At 38.3% G+C, this 15,395-nt stretch overlaps 1 protein-coding gene across 4 annotated transcripts in view; it reads right to left on the minus strand.

Moving 5' to 3' along the window:
- The window catches only part of CNOT4 (CCR4-NOT transcription complex subunit 4), a 76,550-nt gene that overhangs the window by 40,287 nt on the left and 20,868 nt on the right, over positions 1–15,395 (minus strand). For all 4 annotated transcript variants that reach the window (XM_058023368.1, XM_058023366.1, XM_058023367.1 and 1 more), the window contains exon 2: positions 2,910–3,153. In XM_058023368.1, the coding sequence (XP_057879351.1) occupies positions 2,910–3,083 (174 nt within the window). In that variant the 5' untranslated portion in view covers positions 3,084–3,153. The remainder of the gene's footprint in view (positions 1–2,909; positions 3,154–15,395) is intronic.

The raw sequence follows: 15,395 nt of genomic DNA on the forward strand, positions 1-15,395 counted from the left end.
TCAATTAAGTGGAAAAAACAAGAAGCCTTGCTTGGTATCTTGCAACTGGCTACACTTACAATTCTGAAGGGCATCAGGAACCCAAAGCCAGATAGCTCAATATTTTTTTGAAGTAGGTACTTTTGGAGTTAGGGAATTAAACAGAAACAATTTCTATTTCTCTAGAAATAAGGCATTTTTCAAGGCTATTTCAGATGATTTTAATGAAGTTTAGAAAGTTTTTAACATGTTAATACTAAGATGTACCAGTTTCCAACCAGCATTTAATTCACACTAGCACCTTACTAAAGCAAATGTTTGTAGACTGCTATTATTCACAGGAGGAAACTTAAGGCTAAATCAATTGACTGCAACCACATGAACATATTCTGCATGTGCAGATATTAAGTTATATAACAGTTCAAACACACAGAAGTACTCTCCCCTGGGCAGAAGAAACCACATGCTAACATCTTTTCAGTTAGAAGTGAATTAAAGAAGCTTAAGAAGATAATGGTATATATGCAATGCACAGTTAAGATCTAATGGCATATATGCCACCACAGCATTTAGCCAAGCTATTTTACTACAGACCTTTCCAAAATCTCCCCCAAACTCTTCAACCAAAACCCCTGGACATGGGGTTGTTCACTGCTCTTCTCCATGGAGTAGTGATCAAATTACTGGATAAGTCACACTGCATTCAATAACATTGGCACAAATAGCAGGTTTCTATTATGTAATTGTAAATAACAAACTCATCCTTGTTTTAATGTATGTTTATCCACAGTCCATTTCACAATAAGTACCCTGCACTGGTATACTCATCATAACAATATGGCATACCTGTTGAAACCATTTTACCCCTACTATAACCTTTCCTGCTAGAACTTTATTGCTTTGCCATGTTCTGTGCTTCAGCATTTTAAGTGGCCACAATCAATGTGCACCATATAGTAGCTACAAATAGAAAAATGCTCAGCTCTTTCCCCAGAAGCCTTACTATGCACAGACAGTGACTACTTACACACACTGAACACAAATACACATACCTGGTTCCTTCTGTCCAGCACACTTCAAAAGATGCCTTCTTCACTTATTTAATGCTGTAACTCCATAGCTCAAGAGGATTTATTCCCAAGGTCCTGGTGTGGTCTCTGCATGACAATGTCTTTGTGCCACGGAAGAGATGTCCTCCTCAGCCAGACTTCTTCAGGCCAGTCTCGTACAATCCAGGGACATAGCTCCAAATCCACTCAAGTGTATCTTGCAGTCCATAAATGAAGAATGTATGAACATAATCCTCATCTGTTATCAAAGATGATGTCTCCTTTCTCTCCAGGAGTGGCCAGTATGTTACACTCCAATCATAGCACTTACTCGAGGTTTCCTCATGAACAGTTTTTCTGAACAAACTGTATCCAATCAGGCTTGCACATCCAATCATAATACTTGCACATCCAACCATAGGGCAGAGCATTCCACATTAAGAGGCCACCATATTTTAAAGAATTCAGACACCCAAAACCAGTGACTAGCACACTGCTTCTGTGATTCTTCAAATACATTTCACAAACTTCAAATAACAAACAGGTAAAAAGTAGTGTAACCAATCCAGGAAAACAAAGCAACTTAGACAAGGAAATCCCAGAAATCTCACGTTGTATCAGAAGAGTAGAAATCTTCTTGTACTGTAGGAAATTACTATACAGCATGTGTCATCTACAGCAGGTATCCCAAGTGGAGAAGGATTTGGCTGGTAACACGTGGATCTATCTTGCAGAACACGGAGCTCAAATATTGCAGCAAATTTACAGAAATTTTAAACAAACATGTTGCTGTGGGAAAACCTTCAGGCTTTCAGAGGCATCCAAACACAGGTCAACAGCAGCAGCTCTAGCGTGGCCAAAGCTCAAAAGAGCAGCAAGAAAATATGACTGGAAGTGCTTATAAAATACTGTGGCAGTGAATAAAGATAGTGAGACCAAGTAAGATTACTGGGGGTCTGAAAAAGAAGCTGTAACATGAGACAGGAAGACAAGAGAGGCATAAACTAGGGACAGGACCATTAAACAGGATTAAATAATAGGAGAACAAGAACACATAAGTAGCTGCAACTACAAGAAGAGAAAGGCCAGGCAAAAAAGTTACAGTCAAGGGAAGTCATTAAAGACAAGAAGATACTGAAAAGGAATTTTATTAAACACTGAAGAAAAGGAAATAATGAGTTTAAGCAAAACACTAGAAGGAGAAATAAAATAATTCAAAAGAAATAACAGGCAACTTAGTGAAGTTGACATTTACAGCTGTGGCCAACCAAATCAGCCAGACATCAAGAACACGGGGAGGTATCAAGTACTACCTTCAAGCATCTATCAACAAGATCAGAATACTAGACAAATAGTCTAGACTTTGAAATGCTTCAAAATTTAACACCAGTGGATCTTTTTCCAAAGATTTTTATACATTTAGTATCCACTAAAATATGAATTAAAAAGCTCCAGTGCCACAACAAAACAAGAAGGTGCTCTATAAACTTGCTTCTCAGCTCTTCAGTTTAACAGAACCTTAGCTCTCAGTAAACCCAATGCTGGAACACTCACTATTCTTCCTGAAAAGACTCTGTTAATGCATTAGTACCCCAACTCAAAGGATTTTTATTTTTAGCAGTTCTCACAGCATCAGCATGCCTTGGTTCTGACCCGAAGCTTCCCCTACCAATCCGGTTCTGAATTTAATAAACCAAGACCAGCTGTGTCATAACAGCTTCAATACATAGGGAGACAGAATCTGAAAGATCCAACACCTCACCCTTGATCTAGGCCATGGCTAGATGATCATTTCCCTCAAGGAAAAGGATGTCTTTGGTACCAACACAATACAAAAGCCTTGTGAAATATGCAAGACAAGCTGCTGTTCCAGGGATTTACCTTTCTGCAAGCAGGACAAAGTCCATTCTCATCAGTGCGAATACGATGCCAACAGAAACGACAGATTTGGTACCCACAGGTGCAAGGGAAGAAATTGATGTCATCAATTTCCAGAGGCTCCATGCAAAGAGGGCATTCCACAGGGTCTTCCTTAGCATCAGGGCTGCGAGACATCTTTATATGTTCGCAGAGCAGCAAAAGTTTATAATAACTTAATAGACCAAGAAGGTCAGCACTTGAAGGTCTGTAAGAGGGAAATAAAAAGAAAAAATATTATTAAAACTGTGTACAACTTTTCTTTTGTACCTTTTAACATTTCAGGTTTTCATCACTTTTCTTCTCCCCACACAAGTTATCTACTAAAACACAAGTTTCTGCCAAATCAATTTGATTGTTTTTTCCTACTTACAAGCCTTACAAGTAATAAAAAGGTGGTACTGGTGATGCACCCTCCCCGCCTGGACAGAGGAACACTTTGGCAGTTCACTGGCCTGTTTGGGTTTCAAAATGCAGATTGCAAAGAAATCAGTGTATAACACACACTGTTGTATAGTATGTACATAAATCTCCTTTATCTACTGCTTTCTTGAAGTCCTTTACAAACCCAAAGTCAAATCCTTGAATGCGGGACTTAATGTTTATGAACAATTTATTCCTTTGCTCAGAGACTTGGAACAATGAGATTTGCAGTAACATTTAGGTCATCCATTCAAACTTTTGAGGTTACAGAATTAACAAACAAAACAAAGGAAAGCTTTTTACTCAGGATAATTTATTTCTTTTTTCTATCTCATTGTTTTGATCCAGAGACTGATCTTAGATCAGCCTTAAGACTACTTCATTAGCCATGATTTTTCAGGTACACATCTTTCTACGTGTGTCAAACTTCCATCCAAGTCAGCTATCTTTTTCATCAGCACCCAATTCACACCAAAGCCAAAAGACACACAATGTGGTTGAAAAAGCTCCAGTTTTAATTTGGAGTGCAGCCACAAGAAGATACTTCTGAACCAGAATTTTGAAGAAGGCCAATATTCAAGTCACTATTAATTTCCTGAAATCAGCCATTTGAGTATGCTTCTATTCTCAGTTTAAGGATGCAGCACAGGAAATTTACTTTCAGTCTCAAAACAAGACACTTAGAGTCACTGAGAAAATTAATGTGGGTGTTTTCTTCTTATTTAAGTGACACTCTGGATATATGAAATTGTGTCCCATCTCAACAAGCTGTCTCCATCTGCTGCATGAGATATGCATGTAGATGGGGCAGAAATCAAGGGCAAGAATAGAATTTTTAGGTGGACCTTTGGAAGAAAAATAAAAGGAACAAATGAACAAAAACTAAAAATCCATTGATAAATACTGAAAAGATGTGACCAGAATTGATAGCTGGATTGTCACACTAGCTTTAATGAACTACACCACTTCTTTAGAAATAAGTGAACTCTAAAGTTTTTAAAACACAGAATTCTTTTTACAATCATGTTTTTCCCAAAACATCACTAGTGGAATTATAACTGAAACGCGCACACACACAATCTGGAGTCCCCCCTCTACCAAAAAGTTTTCTGTTTCATTTCTAACCAAAAGCTACTAGATTCTGTACTATCCAGTATTTCTCCAGGCTTTTATGAGAAAATCCAGAAACCAATTCTCACACACCTCTGTCTGAGGAAGAGAGACATTTAATTCTGTCCCTGGAAATAAGATGACTGAACTGTTGTGAGGTCAAACCCTTGGTCACAGATTTCAGTATGGTCTGATGTTAGCCTTACATAGCACTGATTTGATACTTTCCCCATCCCCCTAAAAAAGAAAAACCAAACAATTGGTTGTATTTTGATCTTCCTCACCCCATATCACACTTCCTTGCATGAAGTCTATCTTAAAAGACCAAGAGGTTCCAGCTCAAGCTGGGACCCCCTACCTTACTGGATCAGATCTGTCTAGCATCAGTCTACAATACTCATTCTTGTCTGCACACCACTTCAAGGACAGAAATTCCTCTACAAGCAGCCAGGAAAAAACCCTGAGGAGGAAAAAACCACACATGCAATCAAAGCACCATCCAAATACACAGCAGAGAGCGTATAGCTTTGTATGGGAATGGCTGCATTGTCACCAGGTTAACCTGCAATTACAGGCTGATACCAGAAGACCAGACTACCTGCAATTCCAGCTACTTTGGTAGGCAGTATATCCTCCAAGCACAAAGTGTACTTCTGGTAAACATATACCACTGCCCTTGAGAGAAAAAGGTCCACTGGATGACCACAAAAAAGTAAGGATGAGAGAACAACTATTAGATACTGTAAGTATAACTTCTCTATATAGTATGCGCTAGCAACAACACTGCCCTCTTTCTGACTGTCACAACGACTACAATCAAAAACTTAAACTTGGATCATAATACAGCAGCTTTCATTTCATTATCTGTGCTTTCATTCATACTATATTCACAATCATTTTGACAGTCTCAAAACCAGGTTCTGGAAGTTTACCAGTGTTTCCTACAAAGAATGCTAGCAGAATCTGACCTGAAGGGAAAAAAGGATTACTTTGTTTGGGAGCTTTGTTTTAAAGAACACATTCCCGCTGGCTGAAAAATGGGAGGGACTGGTAAAAGGCCCCAGAACATTTTAGTGGTTATTAGGCAGATAACATACACTTTTACAGTAGCCTGTAAACACTTTGTGTAAGCTTTTCACACTTGTACAGCAACAAAACCGTAACAATATGAAAATGACTTTAAACCAAAGGGATAAACTCAACAGATTTTGCTCAGTTTGGCTTTGGGTTAAACTTTGTCACAGATCTCCCAACAACAGGTCAGTGAGCACTCAGTATATTCCTTTATACTTCATACTCAATCCATCACATGTTCAGCAGCTCTGAGCCTATTGAAACACATTTAAATAAAGCTATACTAGTACTAGTGAAACTGTAGTTAAAAGAGAAACTTTCACCACTACAGTAAAATCACTGAACTGACTTAGGAAGTTATTATTTGGAATCTCCACTAAGAAATGTCATCAGTTCACGTGGATAAAAAGCATGACATATTAGCTAGTGCCTCTGGGATATGCAGATGAGCTCTAACAAAACTGCAACATAATTAACATTTATGAGCTGTTTAAGTTAACACCAAGAGTTCAGCAGCTGCTAGCAATAATGTCAATAGCTTGCTTCAGTCAGCAAATGGCTCGTTATTTTACAACAAGGAGTAAGTAGCAGCTGTGTGCCATGTTTCTTGAAATTGAGGAAATATTTATTTACTTGGCCACAGACCATTCAAGCATCCCATTTAGGGATTCTCCACTGGAGTGTGTCTCCATTTCAAAAGGGTTTATACACCAGGATTTGTGTCTGAAATCTGCATTGGAACAGTAGTTGTTTCTTTTCAAATCTGGAATAACATGCAGAGAAAGGCATCAAAAATGCATTCTGCATACAGTTCATGCCCTACCAAGAAACACAGAGTAACTAGTCAGCTCTAAGACTATTCCAAACAATTCCAGATAAACAGCATGGGAAAAGTAATGAAGCAATAGCAAAAAGCAAAAGGCGGTATTATATGTTGTGCTTGATCCAGAGTATTTTGTCTTTGGGATCAAGTTCAAAGAGATGAAATTAATCATGCCTCAGGAGAAAAGGAAGAAGATTGTGCACATCTACATGTGCTTTACAAGCAGAAAGAATCGGTACATACATATCCAAAACTCCAATGACTGAAGTCAAACATGGCTCCAACAGTTCGCCATCCTGTTTACAGGACACTATACCGAAATATTCACACAGAGATGAAGCAGAAGTGGACAATGTCCAGCAGCATGCTTTAGGTGTAGTGATTTTGTAAAAGGTAACATCCAAACTACAGAAATATGAAGTTCTGTGCTTTATCCCTTGTACTGTACCAACTAATAAGTTCTTTTCCAAACACATACGGAATGGAAAAAATGGAGACATTTTTATTAACTTTAAGTGCTTACTTAGCAGATGACAGCTGTGTCTAATCAGCTTCACCAAACAATTGTTACTCCTGATAAAATCCACTGGACTTTGCAGTTGAGGAAAAAGTGATCCTACTATTTTGAGGGTGCTCACCTAAACATAACTTCTAATATACCTAGTGATTTCAGCCCATTTAGGATGCAGATGCTTGTTGCCTTTCTCTTTTGCACTTGAAGTGAGCAAGCAAATTTAACTTCCAGCAGTATATTTTCCCTACTTAATTTTAAAAGGGGTCATAAAAAAAGGAGGGGAGGAGTCAGGGGAAAAAATAAACTTATTATGCCTTGTTTTTCCTCAACAGTTTGAGACTTGACACACACTCCTCATCTCTCTAAAGCAGACATGAGAACATCTCCATTTGCTGGCAGTTCATTTTAGTAAACATGTCCCTTAAAGTTTAAGTTCTCCTCCAGGAGGGGCAGCTAGCTCCAGAGAATACAAACACATTCTTCTTCTCACATGGACTGAATCCAGCCTTGCTACTTGCTTTAAGAAAATACAAGTGTCACAGACAAAAGTTCTCAAAATCTAGTTATGAAAAAACTCAGTAAAGACTCACATCCCAGAAAGTATTTGGAGACTTAGGGCCTCTTGAAGGGAAAAAATATCCAGACATGCATTAGCTAATGTTTCACTTAAAGTTCAAACATACCTGACACTTGAAGTGAAACAGGTCGGAGTCTGTGCACTGAACCTTTAGTAAGGGCTCATTAAACTTACGCAAACAGAAACCCATGCTTTTTTCCTGGCCTTGTATCTCTTGAAATTCATCAGCCATGAGAAGTCTCAAAACTTCAGTGTATGCAGATGCTTGCCCACACAATGCTATTGGGAGGGCAGCTCCCCCTGGCAAGACCCCTGCTCCCACTCTGCTGAAGGATCACATCCCTTTCTACGCTTCACCTCCGTGTTGATCCACATACAAGCTGGAGGGAGAAGGACAAGCAGACTGCAAACAGCAGCAGTAATGGGCTATCCCTTCCTTGAAGCAGGGGAGAATCAGCAGCTCTGTCAGCACAGCACTCTCCTTCTGGCCAGCTTTGCCAGGGGGGTACGTTTAAGTCGGCTGAGGCACATTTACGACAACCTGCTTCCACTAGCGACTGCTAGAAGGAAAACAACACCCACTTCTTCAAAGTGCAAGTAAGAAAGGCTATCACTGCATTGCATTGAAGCTTCACAATAAAACCTTTCATAGGCACACTAGAAAGAAAAGCCAATTTTTACTGATTTAAAAACAGAACTGAGGGAGATTCGGTGAGTTAGCAGATAATCCATATGGCAGAAAGTTCACATATGCACATACCAAATCCTTGTAACAGACACAAGACTAGCTGTTTCACAAAGTCATCCACACAATTCAGAAGAATCTGTGAAACTTCCACATAATTTTCCATCTTTTTGATATGCTACCCTGTATTTGCCTGTCTTTTTTTGAGCCCTACCAAAGAAGAGAGGTCCCTTTCTCCCACCAGCCCTTCACTCACATTAAAATACAGTAAGATTTTACAATCACCTGGTTAGCAACACTGACATATGAGACAGCCAACATTTTCAGGAGTACTGAAAAGGGGCTATGCTTTTCTGAGTTTTATGGGTCTGTTGCTGACTGGGAACAAAAGACACTTCAGTAGCAAGCAAGCAGGCTCCTGAATTCATCCAAGCTAATTTTCATTTGAGACCAATGAAAAGTTCACTTCCTACTTCTATTTCCTGACTGTCCTGAACATTTAAAGCAAAATGTACTACAGATTGTAAAATCATGTCCTGTAATTACAAAGTCCATTATCCCCCACGGCCTCTTTCTGGGATGTTTATTACTGTGTTTATAATCTACAGCTACATTTTGATTGCAGGACAAACAACTGCTAAGAAAAGTTAAGACGCTGACAAAGTCCCAAATGTCTGGAAAGTACGACCAGGAATAACGCAGTCATCTCAGTACTTCTGAAAACACTGTTACACTGGCTAGGATTATCCCCAAGTTATTTAGCTCAGAGGTCAAAACTGAAGCCTCTAGACACTCCCCTGCTTTGTGTCTCCCTACAGGTGCCTAGGGAGCTCACCCTCATGGTCTCAGAGGGTGAGCATAAGCAGCTGTACCATCACTTGAACCAAAAGAACAAAACATAACTATCTTTGCATCATGACACTTAACTAAATCCATCCTCCATCTCCATCACACAGCCATACAGAAGCTGGCTCAAGTATTGTGAAAACACAGAAACAAACATCTAGAAGTAGCAACTGCTCAAGCAGCATGTTCAGCAACAGTGCAACACAGCCAAAGAAAGCACCTGAGAAGTTTCTACCTCACGCCTTCAAGACAGCTAATAACAAAAATAGTCAGATGACTCCTGCTAAATGAAAAAGGAACTAATCATTCTTTATAAACCCAAACTATTTTAAGACAGTTACATGGCAAAGAAAAAGAAGTTACAGACCACAAAAAGATACTTTCCTCTCATTTAAACTGAACCAAGAATTGGTCATTATTGGCTTATTGTTACAGCACCCAGAACACTGCATAAAGGGCTACAGTGACACATGAATGCCAAGTAAGATATTATTTACTCAGATAACTTACTTTCTTGCAAGTCATTAACAGAATCAAGACAATTTATTCAGAAGGAAAAAAGGCCAAGTAAGATTTTGACAAATTCATCCACAAGCTCATAAAGGTCTGGACATAATTATACAAGACAACACTATCCCAGCATGTAGGTCATCTCACTCAATGAAATTACAAGCATAATATTGGCCTCTAATTGTAAAAATTAATTTTCCACATTCAATCACATTCAGTTCTAGGATTCCTTTTCTTCCACTTTCTGCAGATCTCTACTTTTTATTTTCTGTACTTACAGCATCGCTATATAGAGATATTACATGTCTAAAGCAATTGGATAATGAACTAGAAATGGCCTATACAATTATTAGTTTACATAGTTTAAGTCTCTGTCACACACAGAGACCATGTAATATTGGTATATATATTCCAGCATGGTTATTTCCTTCTGACAAAGTAGGTGCTCAAGCAACAACTGAAGCAAAATAGCCATACCTCTACACATTTGTATACAGCAAATCATATATCACAAATTGCTGTCAAAGGATGTTGCAGAGACCATAGCATGTAATACTAAAACAAAAATAAATCTGTCTGCTCTCGTTTAATATTAAATGTGTTCCATCTGAACTACTCTGAAATCCCTAAATCTCTCATTACTGGGAAAAAGGCTACTACTCCATGCCTTGTAGCCTCTCCTCAGAGCATCTGCTACCAGTCACTGTCAGAAACATGATCTAGATATACCAACTTGCCAATCACACAGCAACCACAGGTGGCTATAAACAGGCTGTTTGGGGAATGGAGGGTCTTTATGGGGCTCACACAGCACTCCAGCATGAAACACCTGCTTTGCAGTTGGGGTGTCTACACATCCCTGTGCCATAGTACAATTTTTCCACAATGTTGTGTTCTGTCTAGTTCCTACTAAGGTGCTACATACACTGAGACATGATGTGCATATCAATTTAGAACTTAAACTCCAAAATTCACAAAAATTCAACATGCCACCCCCAGTCACCACATCACCAATACCCTTCCCCTCTGCACTGCCATTCAGGATATTCTTCCATCTCCCATGACAGCTCAGCTCTCTCTTCCTGTCTCCTAGGTAATTCTCTCACCATCTCCCATTTTCATTTGATCTCCTGGCACCATTCAGGCTATTCACGTTTCTGTAGGATGCCTTCACCCAAAAGATGAAAAAAAACCCCAGCATTTGTTCCAAGCTTCCAGGTATCAGAGTTTTTATCAGTCCATTTTTTTCTTCACAGAAGAGGTGAGAACATGCCATTCTATAACAAAAGTTTCTTGTGTTAGTTTGTACTAGATAGCATTCTTAATAATAATGGCAAATATTCTCAAATCCAATTAGAAAGAACAGCACAGGTCTGAAGAACTCCACATCCTTTAAAGAGCAATGACCCAGAAATTCTTACACACACAGGAAAATCAGCCCACTTGAGGCTGTAAGACTAAGACTGTATTTGAATATAATCCATTTGCATAACTCAGCTGCAGCCATTACCTTCTGGATAATTTTCCAGAAGGATTTACTTTTGACCTGTTGCTCCAGCTGCATTAGTTCACACAGACTTAATATTCCAACTGGTCTGATCTGAAAGTCATACCACCACTGAAGAACAATCTGGCACAGAACACCAACACAGTATGCTCAGAATTAAGCATGTAATTTTTATTTTTTTTAACTTGCATTCAAGGACAGCTCAGCTTTCACATTATAAAAAAACCTCTTGATTTGCATTTTCACAGTGCAGCATGAACAAGACCACTGCAGCATCTTTAGAAGTCCTAGCCTGCTTATCCATCTGTATTCCTTAAAACTACAGCCATTATACTGTCCAGTGTAAAAAACCTGTAAGCAGTTTTCTTATTCGTTCCTGGATATATATGTTATCCAAATGAAGGAAAAAGAAAATTCAGTTAAAACTCCTGCAAACGGATTTCCAGAGATTTAAATATCCATTAGCTAACTGCCTTTCTCTATAGCAGAAGAATTCTGAGGAATTCAGAAGAATTCTGAAGAAGCAGGTACAGAAACAGTACCACACAAAGCATAACCAAACAAATGTAACTTGTCATAAGAGCAAAAGCACACTACACATTAATTTTTTCTCTAGATTTTTTACAAAGATTCTAAGATTTTTAATCATTAAGAGGCAGCACTTTTGCTCTTGGGGGAATAGTATCCAGTAGCCAACACACACACTTCTGAAATTATCTTGGGAATAATACTTGGAAAGGTAGAACTGCTAGGGGCAGGGGGGAACAAGCACAAAAAAGGGGGATAGAAGCTGATGACACTGAAGAGATATGCACTCTTATTTGCAGCACCATGCACTATAAAGACACACATATATTCCTTTAGCCAGTAAGAATTACCAAAACAGCCTGCAGAAAATTAGGTATAAAATCCAAATCAGCATGATCACAGCTTATGGCTTCTTTTCTCAACCTGCTAAGTGTATCAGGAACTTTCCAAATTCTTTAATTCTCCTTATGAAGTGCCAAGTTGTCACAGCAATATTAAGTGATAACAAAGTGATAACAAACCAGGGAAGTGTAGCAGCCACATACTAGTATTATCAAAAAACCCTCACACAAGACACACAGAAAGCAGTAAATTTTCTGTTTAAGTGGGGGGATTGACCACCCCACATGCCTTGCCTCTAGCCAAGAGTCTCCTTGAACATTGTTTGTGATTTCACAGACTGAGCAGTTTTTCTTTAATAGAAAGAGTACAAATCAATGTAAAAGCTAACCTTTCTTCCTTGTTACTGAGACATGAATAAAACTAAGAATTATTCACTCTGAAGCTTAATAACACAGCTGAATACACTTCAGAATGAGGATATGGGAGATCCAGCTGGGGTTAGTAACTACCCCTCAGTTCCCTTCCATTGCTTTCCTGATTTCAAGGATGCTAAGACACAAGAAAATCTGAGACAGAAGAAATTTTAAGTAATTCTTTAAGTTCCTTATGTATGTGTTAAAAATTTATTTAAAACAACCTTCAAGAAACAGGTAAGAGTATTTAATGTTTATTTGTTTCTTCTCCACCTTCTCAATTAAAATGTTTTTATTAGGCTTTAATGCAGTTGTCCAGTATTTTCAAATAACTTGGCCTTTACAGAGCAACAGTTATGATGCCATTTTCAAGTCATTTTAAACAGCAAACATGAACATAATATCAGCCTAATTACTGATTTTTTAGCAACAACAGTATTAAATCTCTCATGTTTTTCCATAATCCATGAAAGCAAAAAGACTTTGTGGTTGGGTTGGAAGGGGAGAAAAGCACCCAAACAAGTTTAAGACAGAGAAAGAAAGCCTTATCCAGCTCATCTACAGGTTCTGGATGAGTAGTGATTCCAGCTTGAGTGTTTCTGCTAATCAAGTAATAATGCAAAGCACTGAGCTCAGAAGAATAAAAACTCTTTGTCAAAGTCCAAGCACTTCTCAGTGCCCACAATTCCATCTTGAAACTCACTGGCAGCTGATGCCAGAAATTAGAAGACTGGCATAAAGTAAAGCCATAGACTACAATGGAAATGCTGTCTTATACTAGCAAAACACAAACTATTACTGCATCCCTTCTCTAGTCACAAACTGTGAAGCGCCTATGTCAGTGCCTCCCCTAGAGTTTGTACTTTTATGTCTAACATTAACTTAGATAAAAAAAAAATCATTTCACTCCAAAATCATGTGGATACTTACAAGGAATCCAAATGAACATCTAATTCTGCAGACTCTAGCTTTATTCCTTATAACTCAGTGTCCTGCTGGAAGCAATGAAACCTTCTCAAGTCTTTTTAAGCATGAAATGTGATAATCCAGAATAGTTTGAATAGTACAGATAGAGGGATACAAGATGAGCCTGTCTCACTCAAAGTTTCTAAAAAGACCTCAAAAGGAAAAAAATTAACGGAAAAGTAGCCTAGTATGTATATAATAAAATCTACATTCTTTAATCAGAGTCAAAAAACTCCTGAGATTCCTCTCTGAAGCTGCACTTGCTCTCCCATAAAGCCAACAGGAACCACACCTTTCTGTCTCAAGGTAATGTTTCCACACCTAGGTCAGCCCTAGGAGCAGCAGCATCAGCAGATGGCTACTAACTGGAGCTCTTGCCTTTAACTGAAGAAGACCACAATAGAATAAGCAGTGATAATGATCAAACCTCTAGCCAGTCATCACCATACAAGCCATTCTTGACAAGGTCAAGATGAAGCAGAGATAGTAAAATTATTTACTTTAAAAATATTAAACACTTTGTACTTGTGGATCTAGAGATATGGTGTAGAAGCAATAGTCAGCTGCTGTCATTCCTCTACATAGGACAGAACTCAAGGAAAACTGCTGGAGCAGTAACAGCTTCTGACAGACTACCAGCTTTTCTGTACTATCCCCTTTAAACTATTTCCAAGTCTGAATCAAGTATTTTGCCTTTTAGTGACTCTGATTACATATAGTCAAACCAACACGAAGAATTTGAGAGTTTTTTAATCACGTAACTCAGCAGTAATTTCTCTTCACGTAACTCACGTTTTTTGAATATGCTGTGGTCCACAGCTCACTTAGAAAAGAAAGAAAAGGAGAAAAAAAAATTAACAGATCTCCTGACTGTGTTCCTGATTCAGCACATGAAGAACAATGCCAGAATTTTCTCTTTAGGAGCATCAAGCCAAAGTTAATGAAGTTGCATTTTGAATTTTCAAGAAAAATACAGAGCTTGAGTAAGGGAATGGCAATCAGCAATCAATTACAGAATGCTGACATGTGAATTGCCATTCCCAATCACTAAGTATTACAAACATCTTGAATATATTAACCCACCCATAGTCTGGAACTGGGATTTCTTGCCTCCATTGATAATTGTAGAAGCTCCAATGTGTTAGTACACATGGCCTGAAAAGTTGGCAGAAGTTTCTCCCTCCATACATGCACATTCATTTTTTATCCAATACTTTTTCAATACAAGTTCTACTTGCTACAAATAAGGAGTGAAAATTTATAAAATCAAACACAATTAATGCAGTGATCTGCTTTCAAACAAACTTCAATGAGGTTAAAGAATAAAGCTCTTCACAAACTTTATGCAAAAGAGCTATAAATTCCGGTCTATATTTATTTTAAAAGCCATTTTACTTAGAAGTTTGACTGGGTTTGTCTCCACAAGTTTATAACTTATATCCAGGTTTACTTTCACAAAGTCTTGTCAGTGACCCCTGTTGATAAGGCAACTGGGGAGGAACCCAGTTTTTACCTGCTGAGCCTGTACTTCACACAGAAAAGATAAAGTATTAAAATTCTCATGTTTAACTTAAATCAAGAAAAGCTCTCCCACCATAACTTCATTAGGAGTCCTGAAGATAGCTACCAGGAGTTCGTCAGGCAACAGCTACACACTCCATGAAATCTCACAGCTCTCTGTAGAATACATCAGGAAATTATGTTTCTGATCAACAAAACCTACAAGAAGCTAATTTAATGTTACTAACTACTGAATCAGCCAGGTAACCACACTCACACTACACACACAGAATTGCCAACTGCATTGATCTTATTTTCACACTCCAGGTACTACCTGACATTCCCAGGATTCTATTGTATTGCAGTGCTTTCATTGACAAGACTTTAAAAGACATCATAAGCAAATCTATAAAGCAAAAAGCATTTCTGTGTCCAGCAATACCATATATTATTAAGGAGAAACATTTACCCATAGCACTGAGATAATGTCCATAAGATGCTTTTCTAGTCATCTAGTCACTAGCAACAGATAAAAACTTTATGAAGACATTAGTTACATTGAGATTGGTTTGATCTAAGTGCAAACTGGGAGGACAGATGTTTCTGTAATACTACTTGAACATTATTACACA

Source organism: Melospiza georgiana, chromosome 4 (genome assembly GCF_028018845.1).
Source record: "Melospiza georgiana isolate bMelGeo1 chromosome 4, bMelGeo1.pri, whole genome shotgun sequence".
NCBI classification, from domain to species: Eukaryota; Metazoa; Chordata; class Aves; order Passeriformes; family Passerellidae; genus Melospiza; species Melospiza georgiana.